General features: G+C 39.0%; 1 protein-coding gene across 6 annotated transcripts in view; it reads right to left on the reverse strand.

Moving 5' to 3' along the window:
- Positions 1-16,230, reverse strand: part of ACACA (acetyl-CoA carboxylase alpha) — a 222,571-nt gene that overhangs the window by 119,884 nt on the left and 86,457 nt on the right. For all 6 annotated transcript variants that reach the window (XM_072940295.1, XM_072940294.1, XM_072940296.1 and 3 more), the window contains 6 exons: positions 16,128-16,216; positions 11,353-11,477; positions 4,626-4,739; positions 3,312-3,425; positions 2,189-2,278; positions 487-605 (listed from right to left, as the gene is read on the reverse strand). In XM_072940295.1, coding sequence (XP_072796396.1) covers positions 487-605; positions 2,189-2,278; positions 3,312-3,425; positions 4,626-4,739; positions 11,353-11,477; positions 16,128-16,216 — 651 coding nt within the window. The remainder of the gene's footprint in view (positions 1-486; positions 606-2,188; positions 2,279-3,311; positions 3,426-4,625; positions 4,740-11,352; positions 11,478-16,127; positions 16,217-16,230) is intronic.

A 16,230-nucleotide genomic window follows, 5' to 3' on the forward strand; every position in this document is an offset into this window, starting at 1 on the left:
CTAAATTCACGTTTGTTTTTAGCGAGATAATGAAATTGGCTCAGGTGTAACCTTAACCCAGAGCAAACATACAGAAAAGGAAAGCATTCCACCCAAAATATTTAAAATATTTTTACATTCTGTTGACTTAAACTGTTAAAAAGTGATTTTGTGGCAAAGTTACAGTAAGTAAAATTCTACTAAATTCTTCCTAACTTTAAAAAAAAAGAACTGTTTCTTCAAGTGACAGAATACAAACAAAAATGAATGGCATAATCCTAAACTTCTATCTTAATTAGACCATACTTTATCTCTCCAGATCGAAAAAAATAATAAAAGAAGTGGACACCAAGAGGTTCTTCTCCCATGTTTTAAATGTGTTCAATTTCTGCTCTATATTTATAGCTAAAAAAGACCCCACATAGAATAGCCGTACACATTACTCCGCCCTTAACTCTCCCGACAGAGTTCTGGTTGGCTCAGGTGCACGTACCAGCTCAGACTCACCTGTTTGGGTGGGATGTGGGCAGCATGAACTGGAATTCCACCACGCAGGTGTTGTCCTTAAGCTGGCGGTGTTGTACACTGTTAAGTTCATAGGCAATATAAGCCCTTCGAACATACACCTGGTTAAAAAGTAATCCTCAGTAAACACATTTTAAAAACAGAAACTAAGAAATGATTAGCCCAGGAAGAAGTCTTGAAAAGAGGTATCTGATGCAGAAGAAGGCAGTCTGTGGTGACAGAAGTCCCAAGGCCCTATACATACATACCTTGCTTTAATTAATAAAGCTAGAGTCTTAAAACTATAACCATGACTATAAATGGAAACAAAATTAGTCTGCCTCTGCTGGACACCTCTAGGTGTGCTATAAATATAAACCCTTTACACCAACCTAAACTAAGTTTTTGATTGTTAACAAAAGAGAGCAAACAGAACCATGACTATTAACTCATTAAGCATGATCATTTCAGCAGAAGATTACAGCAAACAGTGCGAAAAATGAGAAGTGCTGATTCTGGGCCACCTGACCAGTGAAGACAAAAGACAGAAACAACTAAAGTACAGTCTAACTCTCTTAGATCTGATATCTTTGTTTTGTTTTCCCACTGCAACAAATCAATTTTAGACTGTTTATATCCCACAAACCTGAGGCAAAATTAGGAAGGCATAATTTGATATATAACATCTCAAATACACTAATTTGACTCAAGAGTCAAAGAAAAGCAACAGGGTGCATCTCAGGAAAAACCTTCAGTCCAACCTCACGCACTTCACAGCCAGTTTGTCATGCGCATAAAACGCAACGTGGGATTCTATCAGCATGTGAGGTACGTAAGGACACTTCACACCAAATGGCACGAAAGCACTGTAGAACCCTTAGACATTTTCAAATTTTGGTATCTACTGAGTGCGATACATCACACTCTACCCACAGAATACACATAAAAAGTAATACAGAAGAGCCTGCAGAAGACTAGTGATGTCATATCACATAAAGTCATCAACACTCCTTCTCCTCATCTTCAAGAAACATCTGCTTGGCAACTTTGCAGCCATATTTGGGGCCTGCGGTTTTTGAGCTTAATGAGGTAGGGAGCTATAGTGGAAAAAGAGAAGTCTTTGAGTCACACTGACCTGGGTTCAAATGCAAACCCCTCCACTTATTATCCACATGAATTTGGATAAGTCACTTAACCTCCCAGAGTCTCATTACTTTCTTCTACTTTGTGAAGTAATTGTAAGATTAAATGAGAAAATAAAGCATTTAAAACGCAGTTCATTAAATGCTATTACTTTCTTTCTCAGGCTGAAATAGTTCATAAGAACTGCTTGACAATTCAGAGTATAACTAAAATCCATTTTATTTCACCCAAATCCAAAATAGTATTGTCCTGACCAGCCACATATTTTCTCACAGGGAATGCTAATGATTATGAAATGGAAGAATTCAAATATCTGGAAAATAGAGGCTATTGAAAAATGCTGGCAGTTACTTTCCTGGGACTGGAGACCAGAAACTGGAGATTAGTTCAGTTGACACACTTGAGTAAAGCAAGACCATAGTTAAGCACTATGGAAAAGACTCTACTCTCAAGAAGCAATGTTAAGGCCAAAGAAAAAGGACTGGTTAACAATAGCCCAGAGGACAGAAGGAGTCAGCCAGAACCAAGAAAAAGGTCACGTCACGTTACCACGAAGGCCTACCTCCAGAGCTGCCATCCTCACCACCTGGTTGCTGTGATAGAAGAAGTTTGGTAGGACATCGAAAATGGATGTTTCAGACAAGATGAGTTTCTGGAAGGTACAAAGATAAGCTTAAACCATTTCATCCAAAAGAGAACCATTCCAACGCACAATGTTTAGCATTTGAAAGCATTCAGTGAAACTTCAGAATTTCGTCTATGGATGTGATGCATGAACTTACCTTCTCTGCCTCAGCTTCTTCAGCTACAAAATGGGGAAAATAATAATACCAATCCTCATGGGGCTGTTGTGAGCATTAGAAGAGTTAATATATGGAAAACTCTTAGAATAATTCATTAACAGTGCACTTAATAGTATGCTAAGTGTTTATGGAGATTATTATTATCCTTTCTGACATATATCTGTACTCAACTTTTAAAATATTATATCAATACTCCACCATGGCAAACCATAAATCTGAACCCCAGTTGAAACTGTTTCGACCATAAACCAAATAAGCAAAAACATCCCTCTCCTGTCTCTAGGTTCCCCAGAAGGAAATCTGATAGAACACCTGAAGCTTCCCTTGGCTAGACAGAATAATGTCCTTATCTCCAAGTAGAAAAACAGAAAGCCATCCTTGACAAAATAATGTTGTTTAACAAATAATGGTCAAGGTTCTTTGAATTAGTATTACAATCAGCCAATATTCTTTCATAAAACTGGCTTTGTATAAAGCTTAATAGTAAGTATTAGTATAAAATTAAATGATTGTTATGTAGCTTTGTCTGCAGAAGACTAACAGCTACCTATTGACACATCTGACTCAAATATCAGAAATCAACCAGTGCTGCCACGTATCTCTGTGCTAGAATGCTTTCTAGATAAAAGCACAAGAAGTAAAGACTTCAACAGGACACATCTATCAAGGCAGGCCTACTTGATTTTTACTAAGCCACAATTCCAACAGCATTTTTATGAAAAAAATATGTATATATATTAGTAGAAACCATTTGAAAAAGTCAAGGTATAAAATGTCATTACACAGAAAGTCAAAATTGATTGATGGGTTACTTAATTACACTATGCTTGGGAAGAAAGGGGACAAGAGTGCAGAGTGGTAGAAAAGGGCTATAATGTATACCTGCAGGTTCTCAATGCAAAACTGATGTCCGTACATGTCAATAGCTGATAGGAAGATAGACTCTACTTGGTTATGGCGAAGCTCATATGATGGCAAATGGGAGGCAATAAGAACCTAGAGTGAGAGCAAAATAAGAGGCATAAGTTCCTGAGGGAGTGATTATTCTAGGCTCCTATTAGGCAGCTCTGATACAAAAGCAATAAATATAAATCTGTAAGTGCTGGCATCAAAGATAAAACAGAGACCAAGTGAAACAACTTCTAGGTCCTGTAACATGAAGCCAGCGCCACCAAATACTGCATCTCAGTTGACTCTCACCATGATCTGCGTTGTGAGCAATTTCCCATGGGGGAACAGGGGGGTGAGGAGGGAGAGAAAACAGCTTCAATCAAGTTCCATCAGTGCATGCGATTTACCATTGCGAAGCTGCTAGTCCTGGGGACTGCATGACTAGCTGTTAATTGGGAATCAGGTCTGGCAGGGAGCAGCTGTGGGAAGGTGGATGCAGCAGAGCTAGGCTTCTGCAACTCCGAAGCAGAAAGACTAGCAAAAGCTGCTCTGACAGCCCCCAGGTACTCAGCACCAAGGAGAAGGCATCAGGATGGAACACCAATGCATCTGAGGGGCAGGGACAGCGAGAGCAGTGTCACAAACAAACAGGGACACGGTAGGACCTGAATACCCTCAGCAGGTCACTGAGAGGTTCAATAACTTTGAGTAATTCAGTGACATGGATACAAAGCAGAAGGTCACTGAACAGCTTCAAATGCAGCTTCCTCGTCAATGCCCATGCGCTGGAACACAAAGGGAGTGCCGACTCCTGGCTTCCCTGCTGAAACCTTTTGGAATGGAAATGAAGACTATGGGGTGAAACTAACTGGACTGCTCTGGGGTGGTTCTGATGGCTAGCGCCTCAGATTCATTATCTTTTTGCTTTCCACGCTTGATTTTTTTCCCTATACACTTAAAAGTTTTCACCTGCTTCTAAGCTCCCTTTGGGAAATAAGAAATATTAAGTCTATTGCCTTCTCTTAGTTTCCTTTCCTCCACATGACCCTGGTTTACTAGGAAGGGTAGGGAATGATAACAGGATTTTATAATGGGGAGAGGGTTCCTATTTTAAAGAAACTCGATGCTAATCTTTTCTCTTTAAAAAACATATGCCACGTGAGAACATCTGTTCTGAGGGCAATGAGACGTAACTAGAAAATTGCGTGACCTTCGTAAGGTGATGGAGAGACAGCCCACTGTGTCTAGGGCTGCCCAATCTATGAAAACCATTCTTCCCTCAAGACAGCCCACATATGTCCTTACCTGGCGTGCTCGAAGCGCCACTTTAGCGTTGGTGGTCTTACTGAGTTGAGTTAGCTCTGTGAGGATATTCAGCAGCTCGTCAGTAAGAGTAGGGTCCCGGCCACACAACTGATCCTAACGGTTAATGTGACAAGGAATATACAAATCCATGTTAGAAAGAACTGAGGTGGAGAGAACTTTGAAATGGGAAAGGGAATAAAAAAGTAAACACAGCTGGATTAACAAGATGCATTTACCCGAAACAGCATGGTAAAGAGATCCCAGAACAAGTAGCAGCCGAGGAGAAGCCCAAACCCTCATTCAGATTCAAAATTCCTAATGTATTTCTTTACAAATCAAGGCTATACTTTAAACATGCAGAAGAAATCATCAGAGACCATTAAAAGGGGTCAAGGGATTCTGAGTAAGAAGTAACAGATGATGCCTCAATGTTTTAAGACATTTAAATAACACAGGGACTAAAAACCTTTCCTGTTCCCTCTCCCACTTTTGGAAAGAAGGCAGAATGAGGCAAAAGGAACCACTCCTGGTGGTTTCCATTCCACAAACCAAATGTTCAGTATCCCAGGAGGGTGCAAAATAGAAACATAAGCACAAATTATTCATTTATAAAACACACACTAAATAAAAACATCATCTCTTACTCTGACAATTCTATACCCTAAATCATTTATCTTCTTGCTGTACCAAGAATTCCACGATATCTAAACACGGTGAATACTTAGATGGATTAGAGGGGGGAAAAAACCAAGCTCCCATTATAAAATCCATGGTTTAATTCAGTATTGGGTCCTTTGCTTCCAAAAAAGTTAAAAATTTTTAGAAAAAAATCTATCATATTTTGAGAAAAACATTCCTTCTCCAATGGAATATCAGTTTATTACCTAAATTAATCCATTATCCATGTAATTTTCATCTAAGCTGGAAAAAACCACAGATGCAGTTTTTATAAATGTCTGCCCTTTTTGCAATTTACAGAGCTATCTATAATAGTAGTTCTTAATATCACACCACATAAAATATACACATGGAGGTAAAGTCCCCTCTACTTGGAGTTTGAAATATTTGCCTTTATATTTCAGTGGATTTTTATTCTTCCCCCATCATCAAACAGGACAACTAAATTGTCTTTCTGGTTGAAAGACATCCAGATCTCAAAAGGTTTCCTATTGCTGCCTTTTAATCTTTCCCTTTCCTTGATTACCAGCCTTTTTCTTGAAGAATCTCCATTTCATCTCTAACCTTCCCCATCTCAAGGATACTCCTTACAGTCCTTTACCACAGCAGTACAAACAAAAGTGTGGGACTTTTGGCTTTGGGAGTAGATATGCGTTTCCCTGAACACTTTTTTCTACAACCCCTTACTACCTTCCACATCGCAGGGTAAATAGTTTTGGAGTACTCGACACCAGCATGCTGGAAAGACGGCTTCTCAAACATTTTAAAGCAGAAAATACTTTCTGGTTCCCCAATCTACCAACCACAGGTCTGCTCCAACTGTCCAGAACCGTAAACCACAGGATGGGACTTATAGTGAAGGAAGTGCAAGTAATGTTTTCACCTGTTTAACGCAGGGGAGTCACTCATTTGGGAAGAGGAAAGGCTGCTATAAAGTGACTATAAATCCAGGGTTCGGTTGAGCATGTAGTCACAGACTGGACGGCCTGCAACTCCTATCCCAGGGCACAAAAGCAAAGAGCAGGGAGAAAACACAACTAAATCTCATCTTTTGTTGAGAACTAATGAGCAACACACAATCTCAGGGGAATGTATAAAGTCATCAGCAACAAGACCATGACAAGACAGAAGAATAGAGAGGTAACAGTGGGTTGGGAAACCAAGATAAGTTTTTCCTGCCTAAGTCCCTCTTTACCTAATGCTCCTAATAGAGAAAACATAGTCCTTTCGAGGTACTTGTTTCAATCATCAGAGTGACCCACTGTAAGGCCCAAAAGCCTCAGATGTCCCAGGTAACAGAACCCAGAGACTCTTCAAGTAGCCAGACCAAAGTCTCAACATTAACAACAAAAGCCAACATGACAAAATAAGATCAGAAGCCACCTCCCCAACTTATATCAGATTTGATATGCACTGGTTTTCCTTGAAGGAAAATCCGGGTTTTCCTTTTGGTATTAAACTAAACCAAGTAAATAAAAATGGAGTTTTCATCTTGCCTAACTACAGATCACATTCTAACTTAAAAAAAAAAAAAGACAAAACTACTGTATAAAAAGTTTTTTATTTCATCCTTCCACTATGAGAGAAAGAGGGTAGAGAAGCTTGTTTTCTGTAAGAGAAGTGAACTACGGCAATTAGAAAAAATAATAGGGAACTAATTATTCATTCACGATCACCAACTAACAATTTTCCTGGGCTCCTCGTGATAAAGTACAGAAAGCAGATCTTTCTTGGATGTGAAACAGAAAACATAGTCTGAATAAATCACTACTTCCATTAGTTTACACTAACTTGGAAATTTTCCATTCAAATATCTTCTCCATTGTCATCATTAGTACTTAGAGAAAAAATTTCAATAGAAATTATACATAGAGTGACCTTCTCAACATTCTCTTATCCTTGACTTGGACACAATGTTCAGGTCCTGAAAGAGACCACCAGGGATGGAAGATGATTCTGTTCATGAGAACCACCCATCCTAAGATACAAACATCCAAAAGGAAGCTTATGGCCCTCTAGCCTACAGACAGATGTCTTTTGGGCAACCAGACAGCCCAATGTCACCATCTAACCCTGGTGAACATTTTCAAACAGTAACATTAAATGGTGACTGTCTCAGTACGTCTCTCCTCCATGTATAGACGTGGGTTCATTTAATGAGCCTAATTCCTGATTTGGGGGTTACTTGTATAAATCTGCAAGCCAAAGTGAAAATTATTTAATCATGGTTAAGACTGGCACCACACAGTTATATCTTGTTTTCATTCTTAACCTGGATGGCGGCTAACCACAAGGAATATTTCAGATTTGCAGAAACGTCGTAAGGATGCTTAAGTGCCAAAACTATAGCCACTGTTGTGGAGCTGATGGCCAGAAGAGCCCAGTATAGTCCAACTTGATCTTAGCATCCTCAGATTTGGAGGCAATTCAAAATGAAAAGAATGTGACCTCAAGACAGTAAGTACTGTTCAGCTGGGTGAGGCACTAGTCCCAGTATCAAAAATGGACTGGTAGCTTTTCCAGTCACAACTAGACTTTTTGATATTCCAAACTTGGCACAGGTTTAACAAGAAATGTTAATATCGCCCTTATTCAGTAAAGTTGGGTTCCCGGAGAAAGACTTTTCCCCTTTATTTATACATTGGACAAAATTATTTACAGTTATGTTGAGAGGAGGAAGGAAAGCTGCTGATCAGCATTTTATTTATTTATTTATTTGATTTTTTTTTTCCCCAGCATTTTAAATGCTTCCTGTCTAAACCAAATCAGAGGCTCACAGGCATGGCGTTACTCCTGAGGAAGCATGGATGACATCACGTTCATGCGGACCATACCAGAAACAAGATAAAAGTAGCAAGGGGAAGACTACTCAGAACCAAGGCGGCTATAGGATATGTACTTTGTCATCCAGACAGCTAGAAGGACATGGATACTTTCTATTGGTACAAAACTGCTTAATTTGGCCAAAGAGTCCCTTAAATGTCGCTAAGAAAACATAAACAACAATCTAAGCTTTCTCCTATAAAATTAACTTTAGAAGAGATAAGAAGAAATAAGAAGCACTTTCAAAAAATAAACTTCCTGTTAGTCTTACAGACTGTTTTCTATGTGGCACAATGTTCCTCTAAATGGACAAGACCTGACAGGACTTAAGCAGTTTATTTGCTATTTTGGTCTCTAGATACAGTGAAAGATTAGAAGAAATTTGCTAAAGGGTCCTTGAGGCAAGTTATACTAATACCTGAAGGGGAGGAAAGTTTCCTCGGAGCAGCCGATATTCTGTTACAGTGATTCACAGAGTCTGACTTTCTTGATTCCCTCCAGGTTCACAAGCCCCAGAAATCATCATCTAGTTCAGCAAAGCACACCTTCGACAGCCCTACTTCTGGAAAGCATGGATTGGAATGCTGGGCACATAACCATCAATCAGGGAGCCAGGGTAATCAAAGGAAGGGGAACCAGCAGAGACAACGCTAGCTGGAGGAACCAAAAGTACCACGTCCCAGTGATATCTGCAAAAGACACAGGCTTACAGAAAGAGTAATCCAAACAACTAAAATGGCTTTTACCAGCTACCACCATCAATGCAGATGTGGGGTGGGGGAGGGACCTGACCATTGCCAAAGAAGGCAGATCAGAAAGGAGCACTTTTTCAGCTTCGTCCCTGCTCCACAAGCCACTATAGCTGGCTCTCTCAGCTCAATCATATCAGTTAACGTCTTGATTTCCAAATCTCTAAGAAGAGGTGAAAACAACTGATATTTCAAAAGAAATTTAATGATATAAAAGCCTACAGATGTTTACCGAGTTTTGTTTTGTTTTTTAAAGATAAATGTGAAATGCCAAAATAAAGGAAAGGACAAATCCATCTTTCTGGTTCACATCTTCAACCTTCCTCCACCTCCTCTCCCTCCTCCCCCTCCCCTTCCTCTTCCCCTACTCTCTCCCCTCCTCCACTCCTCCCAGTCCTATTCATCCAAACCCAAACACTAACAAACAGCTCTTTTCTCCAAAGAGCTCAGCCTGCTGGAAAGAAAGCTTGGGTACTATCCACGCAGGTAAGAAGCAATCAGGATGACAAGGTGGGGAAAAAGGAGCAGCAGCAAGCCAGAGTCTCATTGGCTTCTGCCTGTCCTGACTGGCAAAAGCAGAAAGCAGAGCCTCAAACCAGTTCTCTGACAGGGCCCGACGCCTCTGCAGCACCCCCCGTGTAATTACACACTTGAGTGACTGGACTCTGAAGAAAATTGAAGGCCTGAGCTCCGAACAGCTGCCATTTTCTCTCTCCATCACACCAGCGTGATTACTTGAGAAATGAACAGCCCCGGCTCAAAGCTACTCCAGAATTCTCAGAGGAAATATGGCTCCGTGTTCCAATAATGAGATTCTTAAGGCAAGCGTTACTTACAATCACTCCGCAAAAGGAGCGAGCCGAGCCCCTATATCTTACAAATTAGAATTTAAGAAACCCAGCGACAGTCTTGGACGATCATTACTCTTCTGCTGCTCCAAGGATTCTGGGCTTTGGTCTATTTTTAGCGCAGAAAACTGTTAAATCCTTAAAAAGGTAATCATAATAAAAGGAAAACTCACCATAATTAGCTTCCTAAAAAGGCAAATTCTAACCCATTTTCGGTCCAAACTGACAGATTCTTCCACACCCTCTTCATTACCTTTTGCTGCCAGAAAGTCTTGGCTTTATCCAAATGAGAATTAGAAAGCCTTATATTAAAATTTAAGGAAAAAAATCTAATTAGTCAGAGATTTAATTCCATTTTGATTGAGAGAAAAATAAAATCAGCAAGTTGCCATAGACAGTATCACTTCTTTGCCAAAACCTGTCACTTGGGGAAGTTGAAATATTACATTGTGCTGATTTTTTTTCCCCTTTCAAATGCATCTTCTGGTTTATCCAATATCTAGCCATTCAGGGTAGCAAAGGCAATGAACTCTCCCTGTGATTACGTATTTCTAAAAGTGGCTATTCTACAAAATGTTTTATCCTCAAGAGTTAACCAGTTGGGCAGATAACTGAATGAGTGGCACTGCTGCTAACCAGAGATGTGAGATAGACAGTTTCCCTTCATTCTGAACCATGAAATACAAAATAGCAGTGGAGATTTATAGTTTTTTTTCCTCCAAGAAGAAAAAACAGGATTAAGGTACCAAGAACGCCAATTCCACAAAGGGACAAGAAAGAAAACCACAGGAGTGAAAAGGTACTGTGGTGTCTAAAAAAGACAAACATGCAGCAGCAAGACAATTAACCGCTCATGGGATGGGGGCCTCTACGAATAGTCCTATTGTCCTCTGACTTCCAGAATTAACTCAACCAGAAAAACCCAGGAGGGGAGAACTTACAAATCATCTTTAAAAATCCTGAAGCCCACAAAAATTCTACCCATTGTCAAACGTACATCAGTCCTATTCAGGTACGAGTCTCACCTCTCATTCCCACTTTCTCCTAATCCTCACATCACTAGGTAACGGGGACAAAAGCATCTACCAATACAATAATCTGAGCTTGGATGTCCATGTAAATAAAACAGAAAGGGACCAAAGAAGATGACAGAATAAATTTAAATTTCTGTGGTTGGGAGGGAACAGTATTAGATTCCTAATAGTTGGGGGGCGTTTTTTGTTTGTTTTTAAATCCTGGACATGAGTGCCACTGCTGACATTCATGGTAATTAACAAGAGTTTATAACAGAAAAGCACATTGGTCGGATAAGACTAAATTGTAAAGTTACTGTTATGAATAACAACAGGAATGAGGAAACACAGGGCATCTCTCAGTAGAGACAAGAGATCGGAGCTCCTGTGTAAGATTATACGCATAATTGGCAGAAGAATCCTTTCCTCACTAGAGCAGGTTCCTTCAGGTCAAGGACAAAGACGGATGTGAGAAATTGTTAATCCACAACCCGAGCCCCACTCATCCCACAATTACAAAAGACAGGAGCTTTTCCTCTGACCACAGCCATGAGAAGGCGAAATGCTTTTTTCATATCATCAACCATCCTTACGGGTTCAGAAAAATGGTACTCACAATGAGCATTGTGACCAGAAGATTCTTCTTGGTGACTTGAGCGTGAGAGAAGATGTAGTTCAGCACAGTGTTCATGTCACTCTTGTTCTCCTCCCGAAGGGTGAACACGCATTTGTCATAGTGACCTGCAAGCAGCAAAGAGAACTGGTCCTCACTCATGTGTGAATGTTTACGTTTACATGCTGTTTGTGTGTTTTTTAAAGTCTGTAATTCACCTGATAAGTAGTGAGAAGAAACAAGACATTTCTTAGATGGACTTGTATAGAATTGGCAGTGTGGCTTAGTCACAGCAACACTGGACTAGGAGTCAGGCAATCTGGTATAACCTCGGGCTCAAAGTCCAGCTTTGTTAGCCAATTTACTGTGTGCTCCTGGGCAAATCACTTTCTCTCTCTCAGCCTTATTTTCATTAAAAAAATTTTTTTTAGAGGTGGAGGGAGGGTGTGTCTTAGAGACTGAGGGGTTGGGGATAACCCCAACCTTCTACCCTTACTCTAAATTTTCTTATTTAGCTTCCTGGAATGATCTCCTTAGAAGAGAGGGTTTGGCTTCTTAAAAAGAAATGTCAACACCATTAAACCCAATGATCTTTAAAGTCTACCCCAGCTAGAGATTCTGGTTCCATGTTGGACTCTCTGACCATGTTTCACCCTAACTAGAAGGAACAGTTTTAACTCAAAAATCAAACACACTTATCAATACCCACAAGAAAGATGGCTGCCACCTTTGGAATCAACATTCCCCCCCACCCCCATTAGTCCATGAAACAGCTAAGCAATGCCTAGGAATTCCAAACCCAAATCAAAGCACTGATCAAGCAGAACCTTGCATTAAGTCAAAAGGCCTGCAGGGAGAGCACAGCTATGTATATTTTCACTGGCCTTTCATAAGGCCACAAGAGGCAGCTTAGTTCCAGCTAGCAGAGCTATGCTTTGCAACAGAAGCATAAGCTTCAGGTATACTGTAGTGACATCTACAATGGGATATAAGTAATACCCAGTTATTCAGAAAACAGCTCACCTCAGAATTAAATTTCCGAGTAAAGGAGAATTAGTGTTTGAATAGTCTCAAGGGTCAGAATTTTATGAAATAATGAAAATACCAAAGGATAATCACTTTGGTTCAGATTCCATGTCAAGTTACAAACCAGAACAGTGGCATTCAAACTGCACTACTATGGTTTCCCAAAACACCAGGTACAATCAACCAAAGCAACTGTGCTTTTATGTTTTCAATATTAGAGATTAATGTAAGATTTTTTTTCAAAGTGAAGCTACGTTTAAAAAACAGTGAACTACAATATTTAGAGAACTGCCAATTGCATAAAAGACCTACTTAGAATAAAATGGAAGCTGTTTAAAAATTGGTTGTCCTATGCAACATGTAGGACATACACGTTTCTCCCAACCAAGATTTAGCTTTGAAGTGGCAACAGAAATATATCTTGGTAATTAGTTACCAAGGGCCAATTACTAGGGCCAGGGGAGATAAGAATATTTACTCAGAGGAGAGGCAGTGGAGATACTAAACAGAAAGTAAGGAATGCTACCAAGTGCCTCTTTTTAAAAACTTTTTCTTGTGAAAGACACATACAGAAGAATAAACACCCATATAACTGCCATTTTCTGTCTTCACAGAACATTTTTAGAATCTTTGAAGCATCCTTTGTGCTCCTCCTCAAAAACAACCCTAAGCTGAATTTTACTTAATCATTCTTTGTGTTTTCTTTACGTTTATCACAAACGTATATAGTTTCATTTTTCCTGTTTTCAACCTGATAACAATGGAATTTTTGCATATGGATCCTTCTATAACCTGTTTCTTTCCCTCACCATTATGCTTTTGAGATTCATCCTTTGGCTCGCATGTATCTCTTGGTTCGTCCATTTTCACTGTTGTAGAGTAATCCATTGTAGGAACATACTAGAATCCAATTATCTATTCTACTTGTGTATATTTGGATTGTTTCCAGTCTTTTTCACTGTTAATGAATAATGCTGCTACAAACAGTCCTGTATGTGTCTCCTAACAGACATATGTGTCGGTTTCTCTAGAGTGCATTACCTAAGAGTGAAATTGCTAGGTTGAAGAGTGTAAATAAGTTCAATTCCATTAGGTATTGACAAACCGTTTTCCAAAGTGGTTATACCAATCTGAACTTCTACTTACAGGAGCAGTGGAAGGAGATGATGTGATTTTTTTTTTATTTTGGTCAATCTCACTGTGGTTTTGGTTCACATCTCTCCAATTGGTATTCGTTCACATTTCTCTAATTAGTAATGAGATTGAACATCTTTTTTCAGTGGGTGGATCATTTGTGCTTCCATTTCTGTGCATTACCTTTTTGTATCTTTTGCCCATTTTTCTACTAGGTTGTCTTTTACTTATTGATTCATAGCTGTTCTCTACAGATTCTAGACACTAATCCTTTGTTAGCTGTTATGTTTCATAAATATCTTCCTTCCACTTTGTGTCATATTTTCAGTCTCCTTACAGTATCTTTTTGTGAACAGAAGTTCTTAAGTGGAATTGAATTACTCAACCTTTTCCTTTAGTTTGTACTTTCTGTGTCTTGTATAACAAAATTTTCTCTGGCCCGAAGTCATAAGGATATCCTCCTAAAAGTTTAGTAGCTTTGCCTTTTTAGTACATGGTTAAGTTTTTAATTCATCTGGAATTGATTTTTGTGTATATGGTCGAAGGTAGGGATCCTTTTTGGTTTTGGGGATTTTTGGAAATGAATAATCCATTGTCCCAGTATCATTTATTGAAAAGTCTGCCCTTTCCTCATGATTGACAATTACTGCTTTGTTGTAAAGTAAGTTTTCTTATGTGCATGGATCAATGTTCCATTGTTCTATTAATCTATCCCTACACCAAAATCACAATCTCTTCATTAATAAGGCTTTATATTAAAACTTAGTATTTAACTGGACAAATATCTCCAAGTGTATTTCTTTAGAAGAAATTTAGTTACCTTTCTTTCATGTAAATTATAGAATTAGCTTGACAAATTCCACAAAGATACACAAGTAAGTTTTTTTTTTGGAACGTCAATGAATCTACAGATGAATTCAGGGAGAATCAATGCTTTACAGATATATATTCCAATCCAAGACTATGATATAATTTAGATCTTCCTTATTATTTTCAATGACTATAATTTTCTCCAAAAAAGGTTGCACATTTTTTTGTTACTTATTCCTTAGAATTTCATATTTTGGGTTGCTATTTTAAATGAAATCTTTTTCTAAATCGTTTTTCTAAACAACTGTTCTACTATAAAATTTGAATTTTGTATAGTGACTTTTGTATCCAGCAATTTTGTTAGATTTTAAATAATTTTAATAATAAATATGTGGATTCTTTGAGGCTTTTCAGACAGACATCATATCATATCTAATAGTGGCAGATTTATTTCCTTACTCCTTTCCAATCCTCAGACCTTTTCATTCTTTTTCTTGTCGTACTGCACTGGCTAGGATATCCAGGATGATGCTGAATAGCAGTAATGAAAGAAGTGTCCTTGTCTTATTCTTAATCTTAAAGAGAATGCTTTTAATATTTCACCGCTATGTATGATGTACCCTATAGATTTTTTGTGGGGGAACTTTACATGATAAAAAGCTCCACTTCATTTTTATTTGCCCAAGAACTTATCATGAATGGATATTAAATTTTGCCAAGTGCGTTTTTCATCCGTATCTTAAGATGATGGCCATGTTTTTTTCCTCTTTTAGTCTATGGCATGATAAATGACATTAATCAGTTTTTCAAATATTCATCAAGCTTGCACTACTAGGATAAAGCCAACTTGGTTGTGATGTATTGTTTTATACACTGCTGGATTCAGTTTGCAATATTTACTTGAGTATTTCTGCTTGTCAAGAATGGCAGAGCCATCCTTTAAGGATGGAAAAGGGAGCAAAACAGATTCAAGAAAATATTAGGTTATCTTTCAAATTCTGTGGTGTTTCACTGCCATCTTGTGGCAGAAAGCAGTATCAGCAGCATGTGGCTTTAAAATCTTAGCCAGGGCGTTTCAGTTGGAGACCTTGTACATCATTTAGTGAAGCTCTACAGAGAAAGCCCAGGATAAATTCCACCTAAATGATACACTGAAAAGCACTGGAAAATCTGAGCCTTTTTCAGATGCCTGTGGTTCAATCCATGGATCAGCTGCTGAGAGGTAAGCTCTTTGGATAGGGTTTCTCAATTTCAGCCTGGCCATGACCCAATCAATTCTCACTATATGAGGTCAAGAAGACACCAACAGGGAATGCTAATCTCTACCAGAAAAATTATCTCAGCCCTTTCCTAGAAGGGCTGGATTCACAATCTCATCAAGCTGTGTTTTCCTGTTATTCTTTCTTTGGCGTTAGTGGGATATAGAGGTTTAGGGTTTTTGGGGGGGGCGGTTTTGGGGTTTTTTTTTTTTTTTTTTCATTTTCATATTCTTTTTCATTATAGGTTACTACAAGATACTGAATATAGTCCCCTGCGCTATACAGTATAAACTTGTTGTTTATCTATTTTATACACAGTAGTTAGTATCTGCAAATTTCAAACTCCCTATTTACCCCTTCCCACCCCCTTTACTCTCTGGCAACAGTAAGTTTGCTCTGTATACCTAGAGGTTTAGTTTTTAAGGGATTGGTGACAGGAGAAAAGAGTTGGTTAATGGCAAGTGCTAGTGACAGGATGAACTGGCTCAGCCGCTGCTCAGTCCTCTAGGGACACGTTCTCAGGTACAGAGCCCTCAGGAAGGAGCTTACCGTTCTGGAATTGGGTTTCTACTCGCAGGTACTGCCGCAGCAGATCCATCACCACGGCCTTCATGTGGCCTCGGATGCCGCTTCGGTACCTAGGCAAACAGAA

The sequence above is a fragment of the Vicugna pacos genome, chromosome 16 (assembly GCF_048564905.1).
Source record: "Vicugna pacos chromosome 16, VicPac4, whole genome shotgun sequence".
Taxonomy (NCBI): domain Eukaryota; kingdom Metazoa; phylum Chordata; class Mammalia; order Artiodactyla; family Camelidae; genus Vicugna; species Vicugna pacos.